Source organism: Nyctereutes procyonoides, unplaced genomic scaffold (genome assembly GCF_905146905.1).
Source record: "Nyctereutes procyonoides isolate TBG_1078 unplaced genomic scaffold, NYPRO_anot_genome, whole genome shotgun sequence".
NCBI classification, from domain to species: domain Eukaryota; kingdom Metazoa; phylum Chordata; class Mammalia; order Carnivora; family Canidae; genus Nyctereutes; species Nyctereutes procyonoides.
In genome coordinates, this window is record NW_026575155.1 from 12466890 (window position 1) to 12479737 (window position 12848).

General features: G+C 37.7%; 1 protein-coding gene across 3 annotated transcripts in view; it reads right to left on the reverse strand.

Annotated features, from left to right (window-relative positions):
- BRWD1 (bromodomain and WD repeat domain containing 1) overlaps positions 1-12848 on the reverse strand; it is a 121880-nt gene that overhangs the window by 40341 nt on the left and 68691 nt on the right. For all 3 annotated transcript variants that reach the window (XM_055313324.1, XM_055313323.1, XM_055313322.1), the window contains exons 22-27: positions 7330-7421; positions 5537-5726; positions 3867-3992; positions 3662-3769; positions 1328-1452; positions 603-685 (exon numbers count right to left, since the gene is read on the reverse strand). In XM_055313324.1, coding sequence (XP_055169299.1) covers positions 603-685; positions 1328-1452; positions 3662-3769; positions 3867-3992; positions 5537-5726; positions 7330-7421 — 724 coding nt within the window. The remainder of the gene's footprint in view (positions 1-602; positions 686-1327; positions 1453-3661; positions 3770-3866; positions 3993-5536; positions 5727-7329; positions 7422-12848) is intronic.

The following is a 12848-nucleotide window of genomic DNA, read 5'->3' on the forward strand; positions in this document are numbered from 1 at the left end:
ATGGTCACCACAAAAAACACATTCAGCTAGCACATATGTTGAGGTCATTTTATTTTTTTCTGTCCAGTCAGATGTCTCAGAGTTATAAAGTAGAAATGTACTATGAATTTCTTTTATTTTTTAGAAGAATGGTTTCCTCAAGTCCATGTATTTAAGTCTGGGTTGATACGACACTAAAGTGAAATATTCTGGTATACCAGAATATTATCAGTGTGAAATCTGCATTATTTTTCAACTTTCTGATTGTCTTATATCATTAGAATAATTTTGTGAATTATAGTAGTCACATTAAAGATAGAAAAAAAATGCAGTACAGGAAGTCTGACAGGAAATAAGAAGTCAACTCTAGCATATAGTCAATGAGTAAGAATCCCTTCAAAACGTCAGCTACTATAAGAACACAGGAAATACTGCTTGGCTAAAGAGGTTATTAAGGAGAAACCAGGCCTTAAACAAAATACACTTTTTGGTCACTTACGTTTCTTTCTAGAATTTGCATGTTTGCATCTACCATAATAAGCAGCACCATAATCAGAAAAATAGACCAATATGAGAGATAAGATTTTCTAAGGGCATATAAAACTCAGGAAGGATGGACTTACAAGACTGCCAATTCCTCTGTCTTGCTTCATCATAAAATTGACGCAATACAAGAAAGTCAATAACATCTGGCATATCATGATATCTAAAAAGAAATAAAAGATTGTTAAAATACCCTGAGTAGCAGGTTATAGTCTAGAGCAGCAATGTTCAAAGAAACAGCTGCATTTGTAATCCTCATTTTTCAACCAGCCATACTTAAAAAAATGGAAAAAGAAACTAGTAAAATTAATTTTAAGAGTGTATTTCATTTAGCCTTTTGTACCCTAAACACTGTTTCACCATGTTATCAATACAAAATAATAATGAGATATTTTACACATTTTTTTTTCTTCATACCAAGGCTTCCAAACTTAGTGTTACATTTAACAGCACATTTAACTGAAATCCACCACATTTTCAAGCACTCAAGAGCCACATGTGACTAAGGGCTACCATAATACACAACACGGGTTTAACAAGTTATTCATTTTCATATTTTCTCAAAAACAGGTTCTCCACACATGTAAGTGGCACAGAGGAAGGTATAAAATAGGCCAATGCTTAATTGTTGCTACAACACATGATTTTTACTTCTAGTGGGCTCCCATCTACCAGAACCTCAACTCACACTGCATGCTGTCCACAATGCTCTACTATGGACGCTGCAGCTATGAAAAAGTCATGCTCACCAGCAAGAGGAAAAATTTAAATTTAAATAATTCCACAAAAAAATAGTAACACATACCTAATAGAGAACGATTTGTCCATTAGTCTTCCAGTCGCAGGATCTATAAATGCTAGTTTGAGGCAACAGAGTGTAGGGGGCCCAACCTCATATCGTATTCCAACTATTTTGACCAATTCTTGATCCTTCAACGATATTTTAAAAGAATATGTGTTTAAAATGGTCAGAGTAGAGCAATTCCTCAAAATTATAATTCTCTATATTGCTACATTTAAGTCAACTCAAAATTTAGGCTTCCAATTTGACATTAATTACAATCACTTTTGTTAACATTAATCTTCACGTCTTTTTTAGGACAGTCATTTAATACTGCTTCTAACGTACGGAATATACTCACTTTAGAAAATACACCACAAGTGTTAAGAAGGAACATATAAGTCATCGACCAGCTCAAATCTAAAGACAATTATGTGAATAAACCGAATTTCTTCCTGGCTCTGTGCTCTTCCTAGAGAAACACAATCCTGTATTGCATGTTTCTGTGTAAAGACATCTCATCTAATATACTGATTGATTAGTGCTCTGAACTCCCAGCCAAAAGCAGTGTAACTCATGCCTAAACAAGGTTTATCTAAGGCACATAGTTTCTCCGTAAAGCATATCATCACCTTGTGCTGAGAAGTACAACAGAGGACTTTGAGCACTAAACTTGACAGCTATTTTTTTTTTAAATTTATTTATGATAGTCACACAGAGAGAGAGAAAGAGAGGCAGAGACATAGGCAGAGGGAGAAGCAGGCTCCATGCACCGGGAGCCCGACGTGGGATTCGATCCCGGGTCTCCAGGATCACACCCTGGGCCCAAGGCAGGCGCTAAACCGCTGTGCCACCCAGGGATCCCCATTGACAGCTATTTTTAAACAGCAAGTCACCAACAAAAAAAAAGTAGAGATGTGAAAATTCTTTATTGTTGCAATCAGCAGTTGGCAAAAAGGACCCTCGGTTATGAGATCCTCAAGGACTCAAACAAGAAGGCATCACCTTGCTCAATCTCAGCTGGAAACATGCTGGTCAAGCAAATCAGATTTTTTGCTACTCTGTGCATGTTTGCAAATGACCAGAAAGCATCCTGAGCACTGATTTATTTTCCAAGTAGGAAAATTCACAAATAGGGAATCTGGAAATAATGAGGATCAACTGTATTCATACAGCTTGTAGGAAGATTCACTAGCAGAGCATCTGCAAGTAATAAGGATCAACTGTACTCAGAGACTCTGTAGTATAAGTGAGAGAGATGTCCGTAAATCAGAGCAATCTCAAGAAAAAGTTCAAGAAGAAGAGCCATTAAATTGAAGGGAAGTTGCTAGCATAGCTATTTTTCATCTTCTAACAGTTACTCAAAGTATCAAAAAAAAAGGTATAAAAAATAAAATAAAAAATCAACTGCAATGCTATTCCACATTTTGATGTATTTATTTTGGTTGACTACATAGGTCTGTAAACTTTTATTCTCACAACCACAAACAACATCTCACATCCCATTTTTCCTCTTCATAATAAGTTATAAAAATTTAATAGTCATTCATTCAACAAATATTCTAAAAGCCTCAATTACACAATGGGCTCTACACAGTCAATTCTGCGAATGTACCATGATTTGATTCACTCAATACTGTAGGATATTTGGATTTTTTCTAATTTTTGGTTTTTATAAATAATGATATGAAATTGCCTCACTTATAAATTCACATGCATTTCAATTATTTCCTAAATTACTAGAAGTAAAATCACTGAATTAAAACATATAAATATTTTTTAGTTTCAGCTCCAATTATGAAGATAGCCTCCAGAAAGCCTGGGCTGTTTGTGTACCCTGTCACCAATGTGATTAACTGGTAACAAACCAAAACCTGTGCTACTTGCTGAAATGTGGCAGTTTCTTTCTTTCAATGTTATTTTTAAAAAAAAGTTTATAAAACTGGTTAAGTACAGAAGAGCTCAAGCGTTCTCAGCAATCTAGTCTATTATGTATGGGTCCAACCATTTTTCCAATTTGTATTTCCTCTCCTGAAAAGCTGCACTTCTTTTGAAAATGTATCCTAGATATACACATTTTAAGATTAAGATATAAACTGCCAAGCTGCCTTCTTAAAAGACTCTTACACTCTTACAATTTTATGTGCCAGTCAGCAGCACACAAAGACTGCCCACTGACAAACGTCATCCTGCTGGATCTGAAGGCTTAGAAGGTGACAGCAGAAATGTTTTAAAGTAGGAAATCAATGGAAAGATAGTAATGAAATAGGTCTCCAGTAGTTTATTTTTAATGGATTTATAAATATTTAACTATACATGTGCTAAATGTTGAATGATTTAATAATACTATCATCTTACCCTAAGGTCCATTTTTCTCCATGGCTCTTTGTTAGGGTTCAGTTCATAAATGTTATTTCTTCTCACAGCCTCAATATAAGCTTCATGACCCTGTCGAAAATATATTACCTGCAAAATGTATACATTTAAAAATAAATTAAAACCTATGAATAAAACATTTCGTCTTATGGTCCATATTTGTGTTTTTAAATTTTATTACTCTCACCTCATCACCCATTTGAGGAACAAAAGGAGACTTCCGAAGGGTGGTGTCAGTTATCCAAACTGGAGGATGAAATTCATATAAATGTTCCATATTTGCAAGCTCCACTGGAGTCATCCTCCGCAAGTTCTGCCAAGGAGAAGAGAACAAAATTTAATACAACAGAAAGGGCATGCACACACTGTTTAATTGAAAAGCTAAAGAAATTTCACTGATGAGAATGACTATTTACGGGCAATATCACCTAATGATTTGTTTTTAAACAGCATACATATGTCGTTCCTTAACATACACAGTAACATGTATCACTTGTCAAAGTATTGTACTTTGACACTTTTCTAGCATCTCCTGAATTTCTAATAGATTCTTTGTAACACTTTACATTCTATAGGAAGGAGTTAAGTTCCAACCTAAATCCTCCTCAACAGACTGCTCTACCGAGACACCATTCTGAATATCACCATGGACTAATTTTCACAGGGAATCTCCTCTTGAAGTTTTAAGACTGGTGATTTTAAAACATGACCACAACTCTCTGATCCTCTTCCTCTCCTCTTCAAGAGGTGTAGCCCACATCTCCTCCAATTTGAGTGTGGTTCTGGAATTGCTTCTAACAAATAGAATAAAAGCAAAGGGACAATGAGAGGCTTGAAGACTAGGCTGTCACATGCATTAGTGCTCACCCCTTGCTTACATGTCTGGACCACTAGTTCCATGGAAAATCAGCCACCATTGTCATTCAGACACCCAAGCAGCCCTACAGAGGGGCCCATGTGGTAAGGAACTGAGTCCACCAGCCAACTGCCCAATGAATAAGCTTCAAAGAGTATCAGCCAGCTCCAGTCAAACCTCAGACAACTGCCAAGTCCCCCCAATGTGATTAACTGCAACCCTGTGAGCCAAAAATCACCTAATTAGTCCTCAAATTCCCAATCAATCAAAACATGAATACATGTTTGTTGTTTTAAGGAGCTAAAAGTTTAAGGGTCATCTGTTACACAGCAATAGATAACAAGTACGAAGACGTGGCCTCTTTAAATCATGGCCACCACCTGCACGACATGATAAGGAATAGGGACAGCACAATTACAAATGTGTGAATGTGCCAAATGAAACAGAACATGTCAGATGGATCTAGAAAACATGGCAGTAACAGATGGAACAAGAAGTGCCCTGAAATGCCTTAAGGCATATTTCTGCTGTTGAAATTAACAGGAGAAAATAAAGAGTTATGGTGGGATTCCGAGCAAAACAGAGCTTCCCCTTTAAGTGTCAAACTGGGGAAGGAGTTGGTGCCAAGGCCACTTTGGGACAGCCTTGACAGAGAAGCCTTTATAATACAGTTTTTCGAAATATAAATTCACATTTTACATTTGAATCCTGATGACTTAACAGTGTTAACAATATAAAAGCTCAAATTTCCCAAAGATTTTTAATTTCTAAATATTAACAGAAACACCTTTATAAAAAGTGTAAATAGATGTTTTGTTGGGTTTTTTAAAAAGATTTTCTTTATTTATAAGTAAATAAAGAGAGGCAGAGACACAGGCAGAGAGAGAAGCAGCCTTTTGTGGGACTCGATCCCAGGACCACAGGGTCACATCCTGAACTGAAGGCAGCAGCTCAACCAAGTGCCCTGTAAATAGATGTTTTTAAAAATATACTTCTCTTACCTCTTTTTTAGGCTTATTTTCTTTTTTTCTCTTTCGTCTCCTTTTTGGAGGAGATAAATTCTCAGTAGACATTTCATCCTCTGAACTACTGCAAAAGCGAGTAACTCGCCGACGCGAAGATGTCCGTAAAGGTGGCTGCAGATTGATGCCTGCATCAGCAGTCCAATCAGAGTATCTAGATGATGAGTCACTGGAAAAGAAAACAGTATAAGTGTAAGGAACCAGAATCTAAGCCCTGATAGCAAATCTCACACAACCTTTAAGAAGGGAGTAAGAGGAGAGAAGGACGGATCCTGGGAAGACTTAATTTGAACAATCTGTCTTCACCATCAGTGAATACTGAAGATCAGAGGATCATGAGAAAGACAATGGATATTAAGAGAGGATGTGAGCCTGAAGAATTTAAATATAATATAGAGGAGACCTCGTGGAAGACAACATTTAGAGCCAAACATGATTCCCTTTTAGAAGAGGTAGTGTAGCTATGAAAACAGGAGAGATCACGCAGAACCATAAGAGTAGGCCCTTCTTCCCACCCCAAGTGAGAGGTGGCTCAGGAACAGACTAGAAATGTTAACTGGAATGAAAAGCCTTCCAAGAATACACAGAAGCCCAAGGAAAACAGCCACAACAAATAGAAAACTGAGTGGTCAGAGCTTCTTGCCAAGGGGGGAGACTGTCCCCGATATGATAGAAGACCTAAGAGAGGAACTGGTCCTAGCCCAACCACAGAAAACTACATCCAGAAAACAAGCCCCCTCCTCACTACTAGCAAATACAGGAAAGGATGACAAAGGGCTCTACTGGGTCATCAATGGCCAACCGCATATCCCTCAGGCTCAAAAAAACAAACAGTAACACACACATTCCATTCCCAAGAGCTGTTTATTATAAAAAGAGCTCTTTAGAAAAATTGTAAGAGCACCCATTTTGTATAATAAAATTCAAGAGAAGCTGAGTTAAAAGACAGTAATTATAGAGATAGAAAGCAGAACAGTGATTGCCAGGGGACGGGAATGTGAAGTGGACAATTACTATTTAATGGGTATACAGTTTCAGCTTTGCATTGAGCACAGGACACTGGGTGCGCGATAATATGAATATGCTTAACACTACTGAAATACAGAGTTAACAGTTTTATTATGTCTATTTCACAATTAAAAATGAACTTTTAAAATAATAAACAAGTGCTCTAAAAAAATCACTCCAGCTCCTAATCAAAATGGAATACAAAAGGTCAAGAAACGAAATAGAGAGTATAGTACAGTGGTCTAGACAAACACAGGACCAATGGAAACAAATAAAATACTCTGAGTCGTTATGTTAGAAAAAGAGAAAGATGTCCAGGTTTCTGGCCTGAGCTTCTGCCAAAGTGAAGTTGACATTGATTTACCAAGAGGAAGAATGGATGTTAACATCTTGGTCCCATGAAATTTGGATACCAAAGTAAAACAAAAGGTCAGAAGATGCAGTAACTAATAAATAATAAATATAATGATTGTCTTACGACAGATACTTTGGATACTACTCTATAAATGCAGCCCAAGACTAGACTGGTATTTTGCATTCACACACTTGATGTCCTGCTGGTTCAAATGTTTACAGTAAAAAATACTCAAAATATTTTATATAGAAATAGCTGTTAAACCAGTTTTCTTCTCCTTTTAAATTTATTAAAAACTCAGTTGATCCCATAGATGTGAGCTTTTACAACTTGAATGTCATTCATGTCCCACTCCATCCAAGCCTACGACTGAACCCCAGAGAAGATGAGAACAAGGAAAAGAAGATACCTTGAACTCTCGCTGTCACTCTCACTTCTTCTATCACTCCTCCACTCTTCTTCTTCAGAGGAACAAGAGCCTTCACTCTGATCACAGGAAGTCTATTTGTTAGAAAAGGAAATAAAATTAAAATCCTGATCTGGGAGATTAAGCAGCACAAGTCAAGAAAACTGAACTTTGTCCTAATCATCTTAGGTCATCGGGCAAGAAAAAGAATTAGATGGACTTTAAAAGTGAATGTCTTTACTATATTCTTTTTCTTATCAAGGCGTAAGGTACCACAGTCTACGACTTAACACTACTACTGTTAATACAGCCGGTCCTTGTCTGAGTGAAGCTCATAAAAAGTCAATGTAAATGTTCTCAGTGTTTTGTTGGACTTAGGCCATCGTATTAATAAGCCTGCAGTGGGATCTCAACATTCTACTCTCACACCCCATGACTGATGTTGCACATCTTTCCACCATATGATCACACCTGATTTTTAAACTGGATTTTTTGTTTTCTCATGAGTATCTTTTTAAGAATTCATGGTATGTTTTAAATACAAGTCCTTTATCAGATAGGAGCTCTACAAATATTTTTTCCGTCTATACGTTTGCCTTTCCTTTCTCTTAGCAATATCTTTCCCAGAGTAGATTTTAATTTCAATTAAGTCTAGAGGGATCCCTGCGTGGCGCAGCGGTTTAGCGCCTGCCTTTGGCCCAGGGCGCGATCCTGGAGACCCGGGATCGAATCCCACGTCAGGCTCCCGGTGCATGGAGCCTGCTTCTCCCTCTGCCTATGTCTCTGCCTCTCTCTCTCTCTGTGACTATCATAAATAAATAAAAATTAAAAAAGACTTCTCTCAATTAAGTCTAGCTTGTCATTTTCCTTTAAGCACGTTTTTCATGCTTTTGGTATTCTATCTAAAAAGTCACTGCCATACCCAAGGTTCCCTATATTTTAATTTCTTCCGGAAATTTTAGTTTTGTGTTTTTATATATTTTTTAAGATTTTATTTATTCATAAGAGATGGGGGGGGGGGGGCAGAGACTCAGGCAGAGGGAGAAGCAGGCCCCATGCAGGGAGCCTGGTGTGGGACTCGATCTCAGGTCTCCAGGATCACGCCCTGGGCTGAAGGCAGCGCTAGACCGCTGAGCCACCTGGGCTGCCCTAGTTTTGTGTTTTATATTAAGTTTATGATCCATTTTGAGTTAATTTTTGTAAAAAAAATCTGTGTCTAGATTTTTTTTTTCTTACATGTGGATATCTAGTCACTCCAACACCATTTGTTGGAAAAAACTATGCTTTTATCGAGTTGTCTTTATTCCTTTGTCAATCACTACTTGACTGTATATGTCTTGGTCTATTTCCTGATTTCCCTATTCTGTTCCATTGATCTACTGTCCAGGCTTTCACCAAAACCATACTGTCTTAAAAACTACAGATTTATACTAATTCTTAATGTCAGATAGTGTCAGTACTCCAACTACATTCTTCAGTATTCTGTTAGCTATTCTGGGTCTTTTTCCTCTCCAAATAAACTTTAGAATCACTCTGCCAACAGCCACAGAATTAACTTGGGATTTTGACTGCAATGGTGTTGAATCTACAGATGAAGCTGGAAGAACTGACATCTTAACAACATACAGAAACAGAGCTCTCTCATTCATTGTTTATGGAAATGCAAAATATAATATGGCCACTTGGGATGAGTCTGGAAGTTTCTTACAAAGCTGTACATAGCTTTATCATATGATCTAATAAATATGCTCCTTGGTATTTACCCAAATGCATTAAAAAAATAATGTCTACACAAAACCTGCACATGGAAGTTTATTCAGCTTTATTCATAAAACTCTCAAAACTTAAAAGCAGTCAACATGTCATTCAGTAGGTGAATGAATAACATGTGGTAAATACAGACAATGGAATATTCAGTTCTAAAACTACATGAAAATATCAAGCCATAAAAAGTTGTAGGAAACCTAAACTCGTGTTACTATAAAGTAGCCAATCTGAAAAGGCTATATACTGTATAATCCAACATATGGCACTCTGGAAAAGTCTATGGAAACAGTAAAAAAGATCAGTAGTTGCCAGTGACTTAGGAGGAGGGAGAGAAAAATGATTAAATATAGCCCAGTGGGGGTTTAGGGCAGTGGAACTGTCCTGTCTGGGACTGTTACTGTAGATCATGCTGATGTCAAAACCCACGGAACTATACAACACACAGTGATCCCTAATGTAAACTAGACAATACAGTTCACCAGCAGCAGCAAATGTACCACACTAATTCAAGGTGTTACTAATAGGAGAAAAGAATATATACAGAAGATGTTACCAATAGGGAATAGAGTATATGGGAATTCGCTGTATTCACTGTAAACCTAAAACTGCTCCAAAACAAACTTTTGGTTTTTTGTTTTGTTTTGTTTGAGGCCAATAAAGGAAAGAGAAGGAAACAAACAACTCTTTGATTTCCATAGCGCTAATGGTTGCAATCTATTTAAGTTCTGGTCATGGATCCCAGACAGGTACTTTTAAACTGAGACAGGACAGTATTTCCTTTAACAGTATTTACATTAGGAGGTTTGAAGGGATGCCTGGGTGGCTCAGTGGTTGAGCATCTGCCCTTAGCTCAGGTCATGATCCCGAGGTCCTGGGATCAAGTTCCACACTGGGCTCCCTGCAAGGAGCCTGCTTCTCCCTCTGCCTCTCTCATTCATTCATTCATAATAAACAAATAATCTTTAAAATACATACATACATAAGGAGGTTTGATAATGGATAATGAAAATATCAGTGAGAACCCAAACTCAGAAAGACAAAATTTCAAGTTAATATCTACTTTTGGGGGTATGTGGGTGACTCAGTCAGTTAAGCATCTACCTTCAGCTCAGGGGTCCTGGGATTGAGCACTGTCTCAGGTTCTCTGCTCAGCAGGTTCTCTCACTCTCCCTCCCCACCTCAAATAAATATGTAAAATATTTTTTTAAAAATCCACTTTTGTTTACTTTATTTGAACAGGCAAAATGTAAGGTCAACATATTCTAAAAACTGGGTTTTTAGATCCCTGGTTGGCTCAGCGGTTTAGCACCTGCCTTCAGTCTAGGGTGTGATCCTGGAGTCCCGGGATCGAGTCCCACATCGGGCTCCCTATATGGAGCCTGTTTCTCCCTCTGCCTGTGTCTCTGCCCCTCTGTCTCCCTCTGTGTCTCTCGTGAATAAATAAATCTTTAAAAAGGGGGCGGGGGGATCCTTTGGTGGCTCAGCAGTTTGGTGCCTGCCTTTGGCCCTGGCCGTGGTCCTGGAATCCCGGGATCAAGTCCTGGGATCGAGTCCCACATCGGGCTCCTTGTATGGAGCCTGCTTCTCCCTCTGCCTATTGTCTCTGCCTCTCTCTGTGTGTCTCTCATGAATAAATAAAATCTTAAAAAAAAAATTCTAAAAACCATTTCTCAAAATGTGAGCCCAATGCTCTTCCAGGAGTATAGATTCCTAGGCCTAGAATGACAGAACTACTAAATAGGTGTCTGCTTCTCTCACTCAATACTTTTTTAAATTACAATAATAAACTCTTAAAAGCTACTACCTAGAAGCCTTGCACCCTATGAATGTCTTATATGTATTATTCCAATTCTCCAAACAAAACAAAATTAATGACACTAAGTTTCAGAGACTTCTGCTTTAACTTGCCTATCTCTAACTTGCTACTTTCAAGTAGCATGCATCTACTTGAAACTTTGAGCTACCCTTTTTTTTTTTTTAACATTTTATTTATTCATTCATGAGAGAAAGACAGAGAGGCAAAGACACTGGCAGAGGGAGAAACAAGCTCCCCTTGGAGAGCCCGATATGGGATTCAATCCCAGATCCCAGGATCATGCCCTAAGCCGAAGACATTCAACCGCTGAGCCACCCAGGTGTCCCTTTGAGCCACTTTTCTGTAAAAAAAATTAAAAAGTCCCTAAAATTACACAAGCTTCAAACTCCACAAAACTCAGATCCACCCTGCCTATGAGTTTTGTATTATCTCCCAAATTCCTACCTATACATTACTAGCTCTTCATCTATAGGGACACCCAAGGTTAAGAAAAGTAAAGTAACATGCCTGAGGTCACAGGAAGGTAAGTGCAGGAACTAGAATTAGAAATCTGGTTAACTAGGAAGCCCTTAAAATTTTACTACCATTACTGTTTTCCAAATCAAAATGGAATGGAACCAACATGCATATACACAACACCCCTATATCTCTATCCTGCTGCCCCTCCCCACGCACACAGACCATCTCCACCCACACCCTCCCTTACTACAACAACACAGGTGAATGAATTCATACCACTGGAGATAAAACCAACTACCAAACCACAAAATTATGATTTATTTTTAAAGATCAAATGGATTTATCATTCTACCTTATCTAGGTTTGCATTAGTTTAAAAAGTTCCCCATTACTTAAAAACACACCAAATTAACAGAAACAAAGAGAAAAATCATATGATTGAAACCAGTGAGGATTTAAAAAGGAAAAAAAATCTATAATCAATCCTGACATTTCAAAAAGAACATAAGCAAGCACAAGCATTAGTTGATAACCCCTTGGCAAAAGATGTATACTATAGACACCTAAAAATAAAGCATATTAAAAAATAATAAAGCATATTACTTAATGTGAAAATGGTGACACACGTCCACCAAAAGGAATACGGACCACCACCTCCATTACTATTCAACACTGTGTGGGAAGAACTGAGTGATGCAATTCGATAAATCAATGAGAGGTACAAAAATTAGGAGTAAAACTAAGTATCTGAGTAAGGAGAAAGTATTCAAAAAATCTGAGAGAATTCAATGATAAAATTAACTCAAAAATTCAGTAACGTAGCAGGAGGTGTAAAAAATTAAATCTACTGAAATCAGTAGCCTTCATCCATGCCAAGTAATATCCACTTAGAGGCCATAATGGCAGAAAACACTCAGCACCTTATAAACTACAGATAAATAACTCGTATCCCTAGAACATAAAGAACTTTTAAAAATTAAGGCAGGGGGGTGTGCCTGGGTGGCTCAGTCAGTTAAGAGTTCAACTCTTGACTCTTGATTCTTAGGTCACAGTCTCAGAGTTGTGAGATTGAGCTTCGCATTAGGTTCAACCCTGGGCAAGGAACCTGCTTAAGATTTGCTCTCTCCCTCTCCCTCTGTCCCTCCCCCACAAAAAAGAAAAAAATTAAGGCAGGGGTGTGGGGGATGAGGCCAAAAACATGACAGAGAAATGATCAAAAAACATACACAGTCCATAAAGATAGAAAAAAAAAAAAACCACTGAATACATGAAAAGATGTTCAACAATTTCACACACATGAGAAAGTAAAAATAAAACTATTCTGTGAAATAAACCAAAAACAAAAGGATAAATATTGCATGACTTCACTTCCAGGAGTCCCTAGAATAGCAACGTTACAGAGATAGAAAGTAGAAGAGGGATGGAGAGGGGATTAGGGAGCCAGTGTTTGATGAGTACAGACTGTCTGTTGGGGATAAAG